The sequence below is a fragment of the Bufo bufo genome, chromosome 3 (genome assembly GCF_905171765.1).
Source record: "Bufo bufo chromosome 3, aBufBuf1.1, whole genome shotgun sequence".
In the NCBI taxonomy this organism is placed as follows: domain Eukaryota; kingdom Metazoa; phylum Chordata; class Amphibia; order Anura; family Bufonidae; genus Bufo; species Bufo bufo.
In genome coordinates this window covers 93200698-93215293 of record NC_053391.1, presented here as the reverse complement: position 1 = coordinate 93215293, position 14596 = coordinate 93200698, and the positions used below count along the sequence as shown (strand labels likewise).

The 14596-nt window shown below is 41.1% G+C and overlaps 1 protein-coding gene across 3 annotated transcripts in view; it reads left to right on the top strand.

The window, feature by feature from the left end:
• The window catches only part of CTPS2 (CTP synthase 2), a 305004-nt gene that overhangs the window by 265951 nt on the left and 24457 nt on the right, over positions 1–14596 (top strand). For all 3 annotated transcript variants that reach the window (XR_005777445.1, XM_040423329.1, XM_040423328.1), the window contains one exon: positions 9262–9337. Coding sequence is in view for 2 of the 3 variants with exons in the window: in XM_040423329.1 (XP_040279263.1) it covers positions 9262–9307 (46 nt within the window). In the remaining variant the exon portion in view is untranslated. The remainder of the gene's footprint in view (positions 1–9261; positions 9338–14596) is intronic.

Here is a 14596-nt window from a genome sequence, read left to right as displayed (position 1 = left end):
AAGCAGTAATCAAAGCAAAAGGTGGCTACTTTGAAGAACCTAGAATATGACATATTTTCAGTTGTTTCACACTTGTTTGTTATGTATATAATTCCACATGTGTTAATTCATAGTTTTGATGCCTTCAGTGTGAATCTACAATTTTCATAGTCATGAAAATAAAGAAAACTCTTTGAATGAGAAGGTGTGTCCAAACTTTTGGTCTGTACTGTATATATATGCACATTTATTAAGACTGGCAATTTAGATGCTGGTCTTAGTCTCTCTGCTCTGCCAGTGGATGTGCCAAAGTTATGTGGAGGCACAGGCCTCTACATAACTTTGGCGCTTCCTCCAGCAAGCCGAGCGGCATACTAAAATCTACGCCAGCAAGGGATTTAAGTCATTTTCCACACCAAGAACTTTTGTGGACAATGATAAATGAGTTGGGCCTGATGGCCCACGCCCTTTTTCACGCGAACGTCAGCGGCAAAAAGTCACAGATTTTGCCGCAATGGTAGACCGGCAGGCTCATCTCATTTATCATTTTCCATGAAAGTTTTGGGCTAAAATCATAAAGTGGCATATAATTCATAATAAATGTCCCCATAGTGTGTGTGTGATATAGATTAAATTGAATAGCTTCTGTATTTACTATACTATACTAAATTTGAGTTTCGTGCTGCACGTTTTGATCAAAATGTGTGAGCTTTTCTGCTTGGACAAGGCAATCTCATTCTGATGGGTTCCTACTACAGATGAACAAAGTTTTGAAAAATTTGATTTGGCGGCATCGCTGAAGTTTGCCAAGAAATTTGATTTATTACAAATTAATTTGTCACAAATCGCTATAAAGCGGGTATACCCAGACCACTCTGCCTAACTATATTTTTCCCACTTTTGCCATATTCTAACCCCTGTAACTTTTATATTTGTCTAAATCATGAAACCACGCTGCTCTCAATCAACTAGAACGGAGCATCACGAGATGGGACTTATAAACTGCTCCAGATATTCCACAGGTGTAGTAAATCACTGCTCTACCTGGTAAAGCTTTCATTAAAATCTCCGCTCCTGCTTTCCCTGTATTTAGCCAGAGATAGGGGGCAGAAAATAGTGAAGCACTGCAGCCACCATTAATTATCCAGCAGATTTAATATACTCACAAGGTCAATAAAATAACAGACATATCAATGTTAAAAAGGTCAATTTCCTGTTGCTCCCGAGCGGAGATTTTATTGAACACTTTACCGGGTGGCGCATTGATTACATCTGTGGAATATCTGGAGCTCTTCATAAGTCCTATCTTGGGATGGTCCATTCCAGTTAATTCGGAGCAGCGCAGTTTCATGATTTTGACAAATATAAAAAAAGTTACAGGGGTTAGAATGTGTCAATAAAAACACAGGAAAAACTATATAAATATGGTATCAATGTAATTGTAGTGACCCAGAGAATGAAGTTAACAGGTCAGTTTTACCGCATAAAACAGTGGCGGAATTGTTATATATTTTTTTTCAATTCCACCCCATTTGGATTTTTTTTCCCATCTTCCCACTATATCATATGCAGTATTAAAAGGTGACATTAGAAAGTACAGCTTGTCCCGTGAATAACAAGCCTTCATTCTCTATGTGAACAGAAAAATAAAAAAGTTATGGCTCTGGGAAGGCAGGTAAAAAAAAAAACATGCAAAAATGGAAAATCGCCAGGTCCCCTATGGGCTAAAAGGATATGTCTGCCGGTTTGTAGTGCTTCAGATTTAACATAAAAAATGGGTCAGCTTTGCAAATAGTATTCATTAAAAAAATAGTCTTCATTAAAAAAATCTTTAACCATAGTGTGTCTACAGTTCCAGTGCAGACCCTTTTTCTTGATAACTTTCATTTGATAAGTCAGAAATAAGTATACACAGATAGAATAGGGTATGTGGTTTTGTTTGTAGTCAGTTACCATGGAGACACCTAGATCTACATATGAGCTGTAGACATAAAATTGTAAGATTTTTAATAAAGCTCATCTGGCAAGCTTTGGATGCTTTGTGAGTATACTGTAAGGTACCATCTTCATGGGGCATTCTAAGGAAACTGTGGGATTTAAGGGACAATAGGCTGGAGTTCCTAGTGCATGCAAAGAATGTAAATGATATTACCACAACCTGCCACTTATTAGCTATCTAAGCAAATATGTTTTTTAAGGAGATCAGGAGCAGAGGAGTGACAGTATTAATCCATAAAAGGATCGATTTTGTCTGCCGGGCATCCTCTATTGATAAGCAGGGGAGATTTGTTTTTCTTTATGGGAAACTGGTTGGAAGATTATGTATTTTGGCCTTTATTTATATCCCCCCGCCCCCTTTTCTCTTTATATACTTAATTGTTTATTAACGTTTATGGATTAGTGGCCTGAATATCCTTCCATTGTAACTGGGGACTTTAACTGTGTTATTAATCCAGAGATGGACAGGATCTCCACGGGGGGAGATTTCTATATTTTGGCTCAAGGGTCCCCTTAGGCATGTTTTGGCCAGGAATCAGGGTTTGTGGATGTAAGGGGATATTTAGGGAAGGGGAAAAGAGCATATTCCTGTGTAAGCAAATCCGGAAATTCTATGTCCAGGATAGATTTGGCCCTGATAAATAAAAACTATTTGAAATACATTAAACTGATGAAATTTGAGGCTAGGTCTTTATCAGACCATGTACCATGGGCTTAATCTTCCCTGTTTCAAGGGCTAATTTATAGCTTCACAGTTATGGCTATATTGTGAATGGGAGAAAAGCCTACTCTGCAGATACTTGGTAAGGAGATCTCCATATGACAACATGTTTACTCTATTGGAATCCGGCCAATGAATTAATCTCCAACAGGACTATGGAGTGGCTGGGAAGTTATTCACTAAGTCCTGGACTTCTATTAGAGATTGGTTGGGAATAAAGGGATCCCTTTGTTGTACGCCCCTTTGGCATAAATATTATTTACAAGCCTTAGACAAACTGGCTGGGGATCAGTACTGCCCAAAAAATTATATTTTGTATATTGCACAGGTGGTTAGGAATGGGGATATACTTTAGTTTTTGGAGTTAGCACAAAGAGAAAATATATTTAATTTATCTTGGTTTAGGTATTTTCAGCTACGTTCGGCACTCTTTAGTATAAAGGAAAAATCATTGTTTGAGATTTTTACACCTTAGAATGATTTGATAGGGAATGTAGGACAGAAGGTTAAGATTTCTCAACTTTAGAAATGTTTACTTAAAGCATGATTTAATAATATACGATCTCCCGGACAAAGGACCTGGGGAATTGATTGTCCAATAATTCAACTGGATGATTGGGATAATATATTGGTGAATTTAAGTTTTGTGTCACATAATTTTAATCACGTTTTGGTTCAATTTAACATTTTGCATAGAATTTATATTACACCTGTATGGCTCAATAAATGTGGTTTAAGAAATACTCCTAATTGTCCACGTTGTGAATCACCCGGGGCTGATCATCTACATATGTTCTGGTCTTATATAGAATTAAAAGAATACTGGGGGGCAATTAATATCTTTATTACCCAAAAATTGAAAGTGGTGATCCCATTTATGATAGAATGTTGGCTATTGAGCCACCTTTCCAAGGTAGGTTGCAATAAATAGAAAAGGATTCTTTTGATTAAAATAATATTTTTGGCGAGACTTTTGATTGCATGGGCTTGGTTTTCACGTAATATTCCAAGTATAAACACATAGTTAAACCTTGCTAATAAGATCAAAAGATATGAAAATATTTTATAAAAAACAAAGAAATACTGAGGAAAAATGGATTAGGGTATGGGGAGATTGGAAGTTTCAAGTTTTCCTGCCTCTACCTCTTCATTATCCCCTTTCTGTCTTGGGGAGAGAGGTTGTGGGTAACTAGGGGGGTTAGGGTTAAAATTGGGAAAATAGAAATAATAATGTATTCTGTATGGAAAATTATTGTTTGGTTTTCTAATAAAATAAAAAAATCAAGAGCAGATGTATCTAACATAACAAAAGATCAATGATATTCTAGACAGTCCAATGAAAAGTCAAGGCATCAGAATGGGATAATGGCAAGGTAATCAATACAGGAAAGAATAGGGACAAGCATTAGTATATATTGGATGCTTTACTAAGAAAGTGATTAGAGATGAATGAATCGATTTGGAATTCATCCTGAATTTCTTGTGATGCATTTCAAGAGAGATTTTGAGAGGAAGAGAAACAGAGGTGTAATACTCCACTGAAAATGAGACATGCAAGCCAATTCCCCTTCCAAAAGTACAAGAGTACTGGGTATCTCAAGAAAAGAAGTGCCCTAGTTAGCTGAGTGGCCTTGGGGGTACTCTTGGGGGGGGGGTTCTTTTTCATTAGAGAGACCAACAAATATGCATGAGGAATATTGTAGTACAGCCAAAGCCGCTTTGCCATATTTGCTTATTTTTCTTTTTGGAAGGAAAGCTAGTTTGAACATCTTTAGATTTTTCGGGAAAATATTCAAATGAACTTTTCTTCCAAGATTTAAAGAACACTAAGCCTATCTGATGCTTGTAGATGTATTATAGTAACATTTGCATATTGTTTCTCAGAAACACGGAGCAGCGGTGACTGGACTACAATACGTATCACGCATACTTGTTGATCCCCCTAATGAGACAGAGCACCACTAAGAGTTCCCCCATTTCTACATTATATATAATTTATTATCTAGTGATTTTTCAGTCTAAAGTCTAATGTTATTTTATCATAAATGTGCCGTCAGTTTCTACTCCACCAGGGTGTAGTACAGCAGGCTGGAGTACACTTGCAACTTTTTAAAAAGTCGCAAGTGATAAATCTGGCTAAAAATGTAGCTCTGCCCACAAAACATCCGTGCTTCACTTTGTAAATACAAAATGCCAGGCATGACACAGGACACGCAAACACTTCTTAAATATGTCACAAAAGCTACTCCACTGGCAAAACAGACAAAAACCCTTCCCTTTTCTAGCACAAATGCTTTCGTACATTAACCCCTTTAGTCTAAAGTTATTTGAAGTGACATTCCCTGAATTTATGAAGAGTCTAAGGCCTAATAATAAACTTGGTGCAATGTTGGCAGTCCCTGCATCAGAAAATCTAGGTCACCTCATTTCAGTTATAATTTACACCAGTTTCTGCCATGAAATATAGTAAATAGTTAACCCCTGCCCATATTTCTCATCACTTTTGAAAGCAGTGATCTCAGAGTGACCCAGAGCAGCTTTGCCTTGTAATGGATTTCCTGTTGCTGCCCAAGATACATTGAAAAGCTGCAAATTAAAATAAAACTGACAGTGTAAATTGTACTCCAGAGCTGTTTTATGACCTCTTGGGGGACATATTTTTTACATATATAAAATACACATAAAGCTGGCTTTGTCAGCATTGAATGGATAGTGTCAAATTGGTTTTACAAATAAGGGCAGATTTATGAAAGGATTAACCCCACTTTTATGACAGTAAAAAGTTTTAAATTATGATACAACATATTTGCACTATAATTTACAACTTTTAACAACTTTTCAAAAGTTGCTAAAATTGTTGGCGGGATTTAGCAGGAGGGGCAGGGCCAGTTTTGGCGTGACCGATTTAGTAGAATTTATTTTAGAAACTGGCGTAAATTATTGCTCAAATTCATGCTAGATTATAGACAGTATAGGTTTGATTTTCTGGTGCATGGACTGGCAGAAGATGAACCAAATACCCCCATTGACAAAAAATATAGATAGAAATGTCAAATTGCTTCAAAATTCAACATGCAGTTATGTCTTAGGCAGATATGCATGGATGTTAGCACACAAAATCTTAACTCAAATTTCTTAACTCATCGTGATATCCTGAATCAAAAGCCATTGTGTAGATGATTACAGGTGTGGCCTGCTGCTATAAAAAAAAGGCTCTCAAAGGTCACTTTTGGGCAGTGTACTTCTTGGTGACAGATTGTTGACTGCTACGACACATTCAAAGATGTTTTGCTCAGTTGACAGACTTTGGGAAGGGGCACATCATTGATCTGAGAGAAGGTGATGTTTTTTATTGACAAATTGCTTGCCATCTAGGCTGACCTAGCTGTTAGGAGTTGTTGGGAGCTGTGGTTACATGAGGGCTTACACACAGTGAACAGGCTCTGAACTATTCAGACAGTCCACCTGTAAAGAGGATCATTTGATCTGTTGACAAGAATGAGCAGCTCCAACTGTTTAATTGTCCATCATCCAGACAGAGGTTGCACCTTCATTACCCACCCCTGTCTCTGCCCGGACCCTTCCCAGGTAATCAGCAAAAGAAAATTTGGTGACATGGCGCCCATTATGTGTCCTGCCATTGATAGACATCCACTGTCGCCTTCGTTTGTAGTGGTATCATGAACAAGAAACTTGGACTGCTATGGACAGAAACTGTATCATCTTTAATGATGAATCCAGGTTCTGCTTGGGATCGGGTCGGGTTCGAGTATGGTGAGCCTTATGGTGAGCGCTTCATTCCTGCTTTTAATGTAGAGCAACACACTGCCCCAACTCGTGTGATGATTGATACGAGGGACATTAACAGTTCAGAGATAGGTGCAGGATATCCTGTGGCCACATGTGTTCCTCTCATGGCAGAGCTTCCAGCTGGAATTTTTCAGCAGGATAATGCTCAACCCCACACAGCAACAGTTTTCCAGGAGTGTCTCTACCAGACTGGAACACTTCCTTTGCCTTCTCAGTTGCCAGATTAATTGCCAATTGATAATTTAGGGGACCAACTGGGACTTGGAAAGTACAACTTGGCCTACAAAAAACAAGCTCTCATATGGCTATGTACGGTAAATAGGAAAAATAGTTATGTTATGACTTATAGAAGGCAGGGACTAAAGATGTAAATTCCAAAACTAAAAATGGCAGCGGTGGGAAGGGGTTACTTGTGTGACTGCATATATTGTTATTTCTGTAATATTAATCTTGAAGGAAAAAGCAAATATGTAGTCATTAGTTAGTTTTTTTTTTATACTGAATATCTACATGGTATTTAACCCATAGGATACCAGCGCCGTACATGTACGGTGCTGGAAACAGGGACATCCCGGCAGTCAATGATAGCCGTACCCCTGCTGTATGCGCGGCACGTGCGGTATCCTGCCGGATGCAGGGTGGCCATCGGGTCCCCGCGCTGCTGTGACGGGGACCCGATGGCAGGGAAGGCAGCAGACCGGCTCTATAAAAATATCACATGACCTAACCCCTCAGATGAACACCATCCAAAAAAAAATAAAATAAAAATTCTCACCTTATATCAGTAAAAGTGCAACGCCAAGCAAACAAAAAGGTGTATTTCCCCCAAAATAGTACCAATATAACAGTCACCTCATCCCACAAAAAATGAGCCACTAACTAAGACAATCGCCCAAAAAATAAAAAAAACTATGGCTCTCAGGCTATTGCGTTAAATGTAAAAAGTAGACATATTAAGTATCACCACATCCATAACAACCTGCTCTATAAAAATATCCCATGACCTAACCCCTCAGATGAACACCGTAAAACCTCAGATGAACACCGTAAAAAAAAAAAAAAAAAAAAACTGTGTCAAAAAAGCAAATTTTTGTCACCTTACATCACAAAAAGTGTAATACCAAGCGATCAAAAAGTCATACTCACCCCAAAATCATGCCAATCAAACTGTCATCTCATCCCGCATTAAATGAGACCCTACCTAAGACAATCGCCCAAAAAATTTCCAAAATAGGGCTCAGAAAATAGCAACACAAAAACAAGATTTAATTCTGTTCAAAAATGATTTCACTTTGTAAAAAATGATAGACATATTAGGTATCGCTGCGTCCGTAACAACCTGCTCTATAAAAATATCACATTATATGCCCCCTCAGGTGAATGCTGTAAAAAAAAAAAAAAAAAAACTATGCCAAAACTTGCCTCACATAAAGTTTAATACCAAGCGATCAAAAAGTCTTATGTACCCCAAAATGGTACCAATCAAATCGTCACCTCATCCCGCAAAAAATAAGCCCCTACATAAGACATTCACTTAAAAAATAAAAATCATGGCACCCATAGACATATCCATCGAAATCTGCCCCCACAGCAGTTCACCACCAGATATGGGGTGTTGCCGTATTCCGGGGAAAATGGGTAACAGATTATGGGGTGCTTTTTCTCCTGTTACCCCTTGTGAAAGAATTTGGGGCTAATGCAACATTTATTGGAAGAAACAAAACTTTTCATTTTTACAGCCAAGTGTTTCCAAATTCCGTAAAACGCTTAGGGGGTCAAAGTGCTCAGTACCCCCCTTAATATATTATTTAAGGGGTGTAGTTTCCAAAATGGGGTCATTTTTTGAGGGTTTTCACTGTAGGGGTACGTCAGAGTCTTTTAAAATGCAAAATGGTGCCTAAAAACCATTCTAGCGAAATCTGCCTCCAAAATCCATGTTGCGCTACTTTCCTTCTGACCACTGCCACGTGCCCATAGAGCAGTTTACCTTCACATACTGTATGGTGTATTTCTGTAAACTCCAGAATCAGAGTAATATATATTGAGGTTTATTTTGCTGTTAACCCTTGCTGTGTTGCAAGAAAAAATTGATTAACATAAAAAATCTACCAAAAAAGTGAAATTTTGAAATTTCACCTCCATTATCCTTAAATTCTCGTGGAACAGCTCAAGGGTTAACAAAGTTTGTAACATCAGTTTTGAATAATTTGAGGGGTGTTGTTTCTAATATGGGGTCATTTATGGGTGGTTTACATTACGTAAGCCCCTCAAAATCACTTTATAACTGAATTGGTGCTTAAAAAAATGGTTTTGGAATTTTTGTTGAAAATTTGAAAAATAGCTATGGAGTTTAAGACTTCTAAGCCTTCCTAAACAAAATATGCCAACATAAAGCAGACATATGGGGAGTGTTGATTGATAACCATTTTATGAGGTATTACTATCTGTCTTAAAAGTAGAGAAATTCAAATTTAGAAAATTGAAAATTTTTCCAAATTTTGTGTAAATTTGGGATTATTTTATATAAAAAAGGTGAAATATATTGACTCAAATTTGCCACTGTCATGAAGTACAATGTGTCACGAGAAAACCGTCTCAGAATGGCCTGGATAAGTAAAAGCGTTCCAAAGTTTTACCACATAAAGTGACACATGTCAGATTTGCACAAATTGACCTGGGATTTAAGGTGAAAAGTGGCCCGGTACTGAACGAGTTAAATGTTATTCATATTATTTTTCCTGTTTTCTTTTTAGGGATAGCTACAGCGATGCCAGTGAGGGAAGCTCTTCAGATAATTAACTGCATCCAGTAAATCATGTTAAATATCAGGTAACTGAATTTGTTATCATTCTCATTACTGTTAATGCGCTAATAGCATTCATTGGAATATGTTATTTCTAGAACAATTATCATAGTTGTCTGTTACTAGGTGCTGTATTCCACACAGTTAAAATAAACAAACCTATGAATCATGCGTGTGAATATTCGCCACAAATTCAAAGAAAAATTGGAAAATTCTGCAATAAAACATGCTTTGCAGGGAGTGCGTAGTCCAGTTATTACAAAGATATATGTTAAACTGCAATGCACTACAGTATATCCAAACAAAGCATTACTATACCATTAAAAAAACTGAGAAGTAGGTTCACCTTTGATGGCCTCTTCAGTGTAACTGTGCTATATGTGGATTAGTCACAGATTTTGGTAGGCTTTTCAGGGGATATCATCATATACATTGCAAAGAGTGAAATATGTGGATATCCGAAGCCAGGGGCGTTGCTAGGGTCTCAAAGGAACCGGGTTCCAAGCCCCAATGAATATGGCCCAATTCTCTAAGGCTCCTTTCACACTTGGGGTAGCTTTCTCCTGCAGGCTGTTCCGGCGGGGTAACAGCCTGCCAGATGCGTGCTACCGCTAGTGCACCATGCCGCCGGAAGTCTGCTCCGGCCCCACTCACTATAATGGGGCGGGCTGGAGGTCCAGCTGCAGCACGGCAAACAATCAGAGAGGCGGCTGGAATAAAACTGCAGCATGCTGTCGTTTTTTTCAGCCCACCTCTCGGCATGTTTGCCGTACTCCCTGGGAAGTTGACCCTCCCCGCACACACTGCATTTTGCTGTACTTGCTATACAGCAGAACATATACAGCTGCCCCCTCCTGTTATAATGCTCTCCCCTGAATTGCCCCCTGTAGTTATATTCCTCCTCTTAGTGTCCTCACAAATAGTTCCTCAGCCCCTCCACCATACAGTCCCATGTAAATAACACTATTTCCCTCCCTCCGCCATAGAGTCCCATGTAAATAACATCACACCATCTCTCCAGCCCCCTACAATATACAGTCCCATGTAAATAACATCCCTCTGTGTCTACAGCCCCCTCCAATATACAGTCCCATGTAATTAACATCACCCCCTCCCCAGTCTCCTCCAACATACAGTCCCATGTAAATAACATCACTGCCTCCCACAACCACCATCAACATACAGTCCCATGTAAACATCACTTCCTCCCACACCCGTCATCAACATACAGTCCCATGTAAATAACATCACTCCCTCCCCAACCACCATCAATATACAGTCCCATGTAAATAACATCCCTCTCTGTCTACAGCCCCCTCCAATATACAGTCCCATGTAATTATCACCCCTCCCAGTCTCCTCCAACATACAGTCCCATGTAAATAACATCACTCCCTCCCACAGCCGCCATCAACATTCAGTCCCATGTAAATAACATCACCCCCTCCCCCAGCCACCATTAATATACAGTCCCATATAAATAGCATTATTCCCTCTCACAACCACCATCAACATACAGTCCCATGTAAACATCACTCCCTCCCACAGCCGCCATCAGCATACAGTCCCAAGCAAATAACATCACTCCCTCCCCAGCCACCATCAACATACAGTCCCATGTAAATAACATCACCCCCTCCCACAGCCGCCTTCAACATACAGTTCCATGTAAATAACATCACTCCCTCCCCCAGTCACCATCAATATTCAGTCCCATGTAAATAACATCACTCCCTCCCACAGCTGCCTTCAACATACAGCTTCATGTAAATAACATCGCCCCCTCCCCAGCCTCCTCCAACATACAGTCCCATGTAAATAACATCACTCTCTCCCACAACCACCATCAACATACAGTCCCATGTAAACATCACTTCCTCCCACACCCGCCTTCAACATACAGCCTCATGTAGATAACATCGCCCCCTCCTCAGCCTCCACCAACATACAGTCCCATGCAAATAACATCACTCCCTCCCACAACCACCATCAACATACAGTCCCATGTAAACATCACTCCCTCCCAGAGCCATCATCAAAATACAGGCCCATGTGAATAACATCACTTCCTCCCCCAGCCACCATCAATATACAGTCCCATGTAAATAACATCACTTCTGAACATTTAGTCCCATGATAACATCTCTCCCTTCAGCCCTAACATACAGTCCCAGTTAAATAACCACAACTCCCAGCATTGCTCTGCCTCTCCCTTCACTTACCTCTCCTCATATACAGACATCACCACAGCTTCTTCACCTCTTCACTACCGTCCTCTCCTGCACTGGTCACATAACACATGATAGTGACATCATCGCAGGTCCTTCCCAACCCCTGCCTTCTGCACTGATCACATGACCTGTGATGTCATCACAGGTCCTTCAGATCTTGCAGTGCATTAGATTCAATTGTATTGCCATCCTGAGGATGGCAATACAGTTGTATCTGCCTGGCAGGCAGTATATTCGGGGCCTAGGACAAAACATCAGGGGCCCAGGCCCCGAATGTTTTAGCCTAGCAACGCCCCTGTCCGAAGCCTAAATTGACACACCGTGGATTTAAAATCATTTCACGCTGCAGATTTATTTCTCAGCATGTGGTTGAGATCTCTTAAAGGGAGTCTGTCACCACATTTCAGCATATTAGACCGATCAAATAGGGTTATATGATCCACCCAGAACTTAAAAACGGTACCTTTGTTGTAGAAAACGGACTTTTCTTTTAGCCGAAAATGAACTTATAAGGTTATGTTAATGAGCCCTCTCAAGTGCCCAGGGCGGTCTCTCAATCCTCAGAGCCCCAGGCAGCACCTCCTAAACGGCTCATAACCCCGCCCTCCGTGCGCCTCTGCCGGCCCGTTTACTCCCCTCCCCTGTCCTTTTCCACTGCGGCTGTGCGGTCCAAATCGTAGCGGGCGCATGCGCAATGCGATGCCCGCTCCTGGCAGGGCATCGCGATACCTACTGCGCATGCGCCCGCTACGATTTGGACCGCACAGCCGCAGTGGAAAAGGACAGGGGAGGGGAGTAAACGGGCGGGCAGAGGCGCACGGAGGGCGGGGTTATGAGCCGTTTAGGAGGTGCTGCCTGGGGCTCCGAGGATTGAGAGACCGCCCTGGGCACTTGAGAGGGCTCATTAACATAACCTTATAAGTTCATTTTCGGCTAAAAGAAAAGTCCGTTTTCTACAACAAAGGTACCGTTTTTAAGTTCTGGGTGGCACATATAACCCTATTTGATCGGTCTAATATGCCCAAATGTGGTGACAGACTCCCTTTAAAACCTCATCTACCTTGTTGCTACGATAAAAACACTGCTGAAAATCTTCAAAGTATCTCCTACCATGAATGTTTGATGGCTGGTGATACAATCCACAGGACGCCCAACAATCGTCATAGTAAAAGATCCAGGGAGGCCGCAGCCACTTCATTATTTACACAGGCACTATGGGGGAGATTTATCAAGACTGGTGTTACAATACGCCAATCCTGATCCCCTGTGAGCTGTTAGTCAGACGCATCTCTGCTCTGCCGTGCACCAGAAACTCAAATCTACACCAGCTAGGGGCTGACATAGTCCTTTATCTATAAGGAGGTATGATGCCGCACATGGGCTGAATGAGGTGAGGATATCCAGGGAGACAACACCCTGTTAAGATGTTTAATCTTATCGAGTCTAGTAGCAGATAATTTTTTATATCACATAATGCGATTAATATGAAAAATAAATCTGATCTTTGTAGGAGTAGGGACGTAACTATGGTTTGAAAGAGCGCCATAGCAAAATAAGATTGGGCCTCCACCACCTTGTGCAAGAAAATTTAAACAGCAGCATAAGTACTGTAGCAATATTTAAAGGTTTGTATACTAGCACCATATAGCTCCTTATAGCAAAAAGCCACTAGATGTTTATTCCCCACGAAAAGGTACAATGTTCTTGCACCTGACTGGGCAACCCAACCTCTGGGCCCCATAGCAGCTGCTATAGTTACGGCATTCATAGGAGAGGTGTTTTCTATTGAGCAGCAACGTAAATGTGAGCAGCCAATAGAACATGCTGTGTTAATTTAAAAGGTAGGGTTGTTCATATTTGTGGGTTTGTCGCCTGAAAGACGGTGGATCTAGAAGGATTTGACTGTAACCTCCACCATCAAACTCGTTACACAAGACCAAAGATGAGCCACAATGAGGCACGACCATCAAATATGGCTTATCATATTTCTAACTATAATGGTGAGACTGAAGGATATATAGCATGCAGTCTTGCTGGAATGTAGTGTGCTCTAACATTGTTCACCATGTGTGTTAAATAACGATAACTTTGTAGAACGGGTTGTTACAGATGTGGATATTTTTATTTATTTTTTAATTTATGTACTTGACAGACCTTGAAGGCCACTGTTGCTCTATAGCAGTCGTAGGGGCACGATGAAGTGGCAGACTAATAAATGTATCAGATATGTTGCAGGCATAACAGCTGCCATAACTGTACGGCAAGGTCAGGGAAGGGGTGTTATGTAGTATATTTTTCTAGTCCGCAATAGGGTTGCAGCTATCGACTATTTTTGTAATCAAGTATTCTACTGATTAATCCAATGATTAATCGAGTACTCTAATAACAAAAAACTAATTAAAAGAACATTTTTCTTTATAAAGCTGCTCCCCCCATAACATCAGGTTCCCCCATGCCGTCAGGCTCCCCCGCATTGCCACCAGCTGGCCCCCCCCCCAGTGCCATTAGGCTCCCCCCTAGTGCCATCAGGCCCCCCCTCAGTGCCATCAGCTGCCTCTCAGTGCCACCAGCTGCCCCCCCCAGTGCCATCAGGCCCCCCCCTCAGTGCCAACAGCTGGCCCCCAGTGCCATCAGCTTCCCCCCAGTGCCATCAGCTGTCCCCCAGTGCCATCAGCTTCCCCCCCAGTGCCATCAGCTGTCCCCCCAGTGCCATCAGCTTGCCCCCCAGTGCCACCATCTCCCCCTCCTAGCCATGTCCCCAGTGCCAGTGAAATAAAATTCTTACCTCTCCTGTAGGGGCGCCGCTTCACAGCTCCTTCATCTTTTTCTCCCCGCGCTGCACTATCGTCCTGACGTCACACAGCGTCAGGTCACTATGTATTGACGATCTGTCAGGAGGAAAGTGCAGAGTGGTGCGGGCCAGCGGGTGACCACGGAGAGGTGAGTAATAGCAAGCACTTCACTCCCGCTCCGTGGTTACATGACACAAACGTATCCCCGATGCAAAAGATTTGCATCGAGGATTTTTTTGGGTCGAATTACTCGATTCAAAGT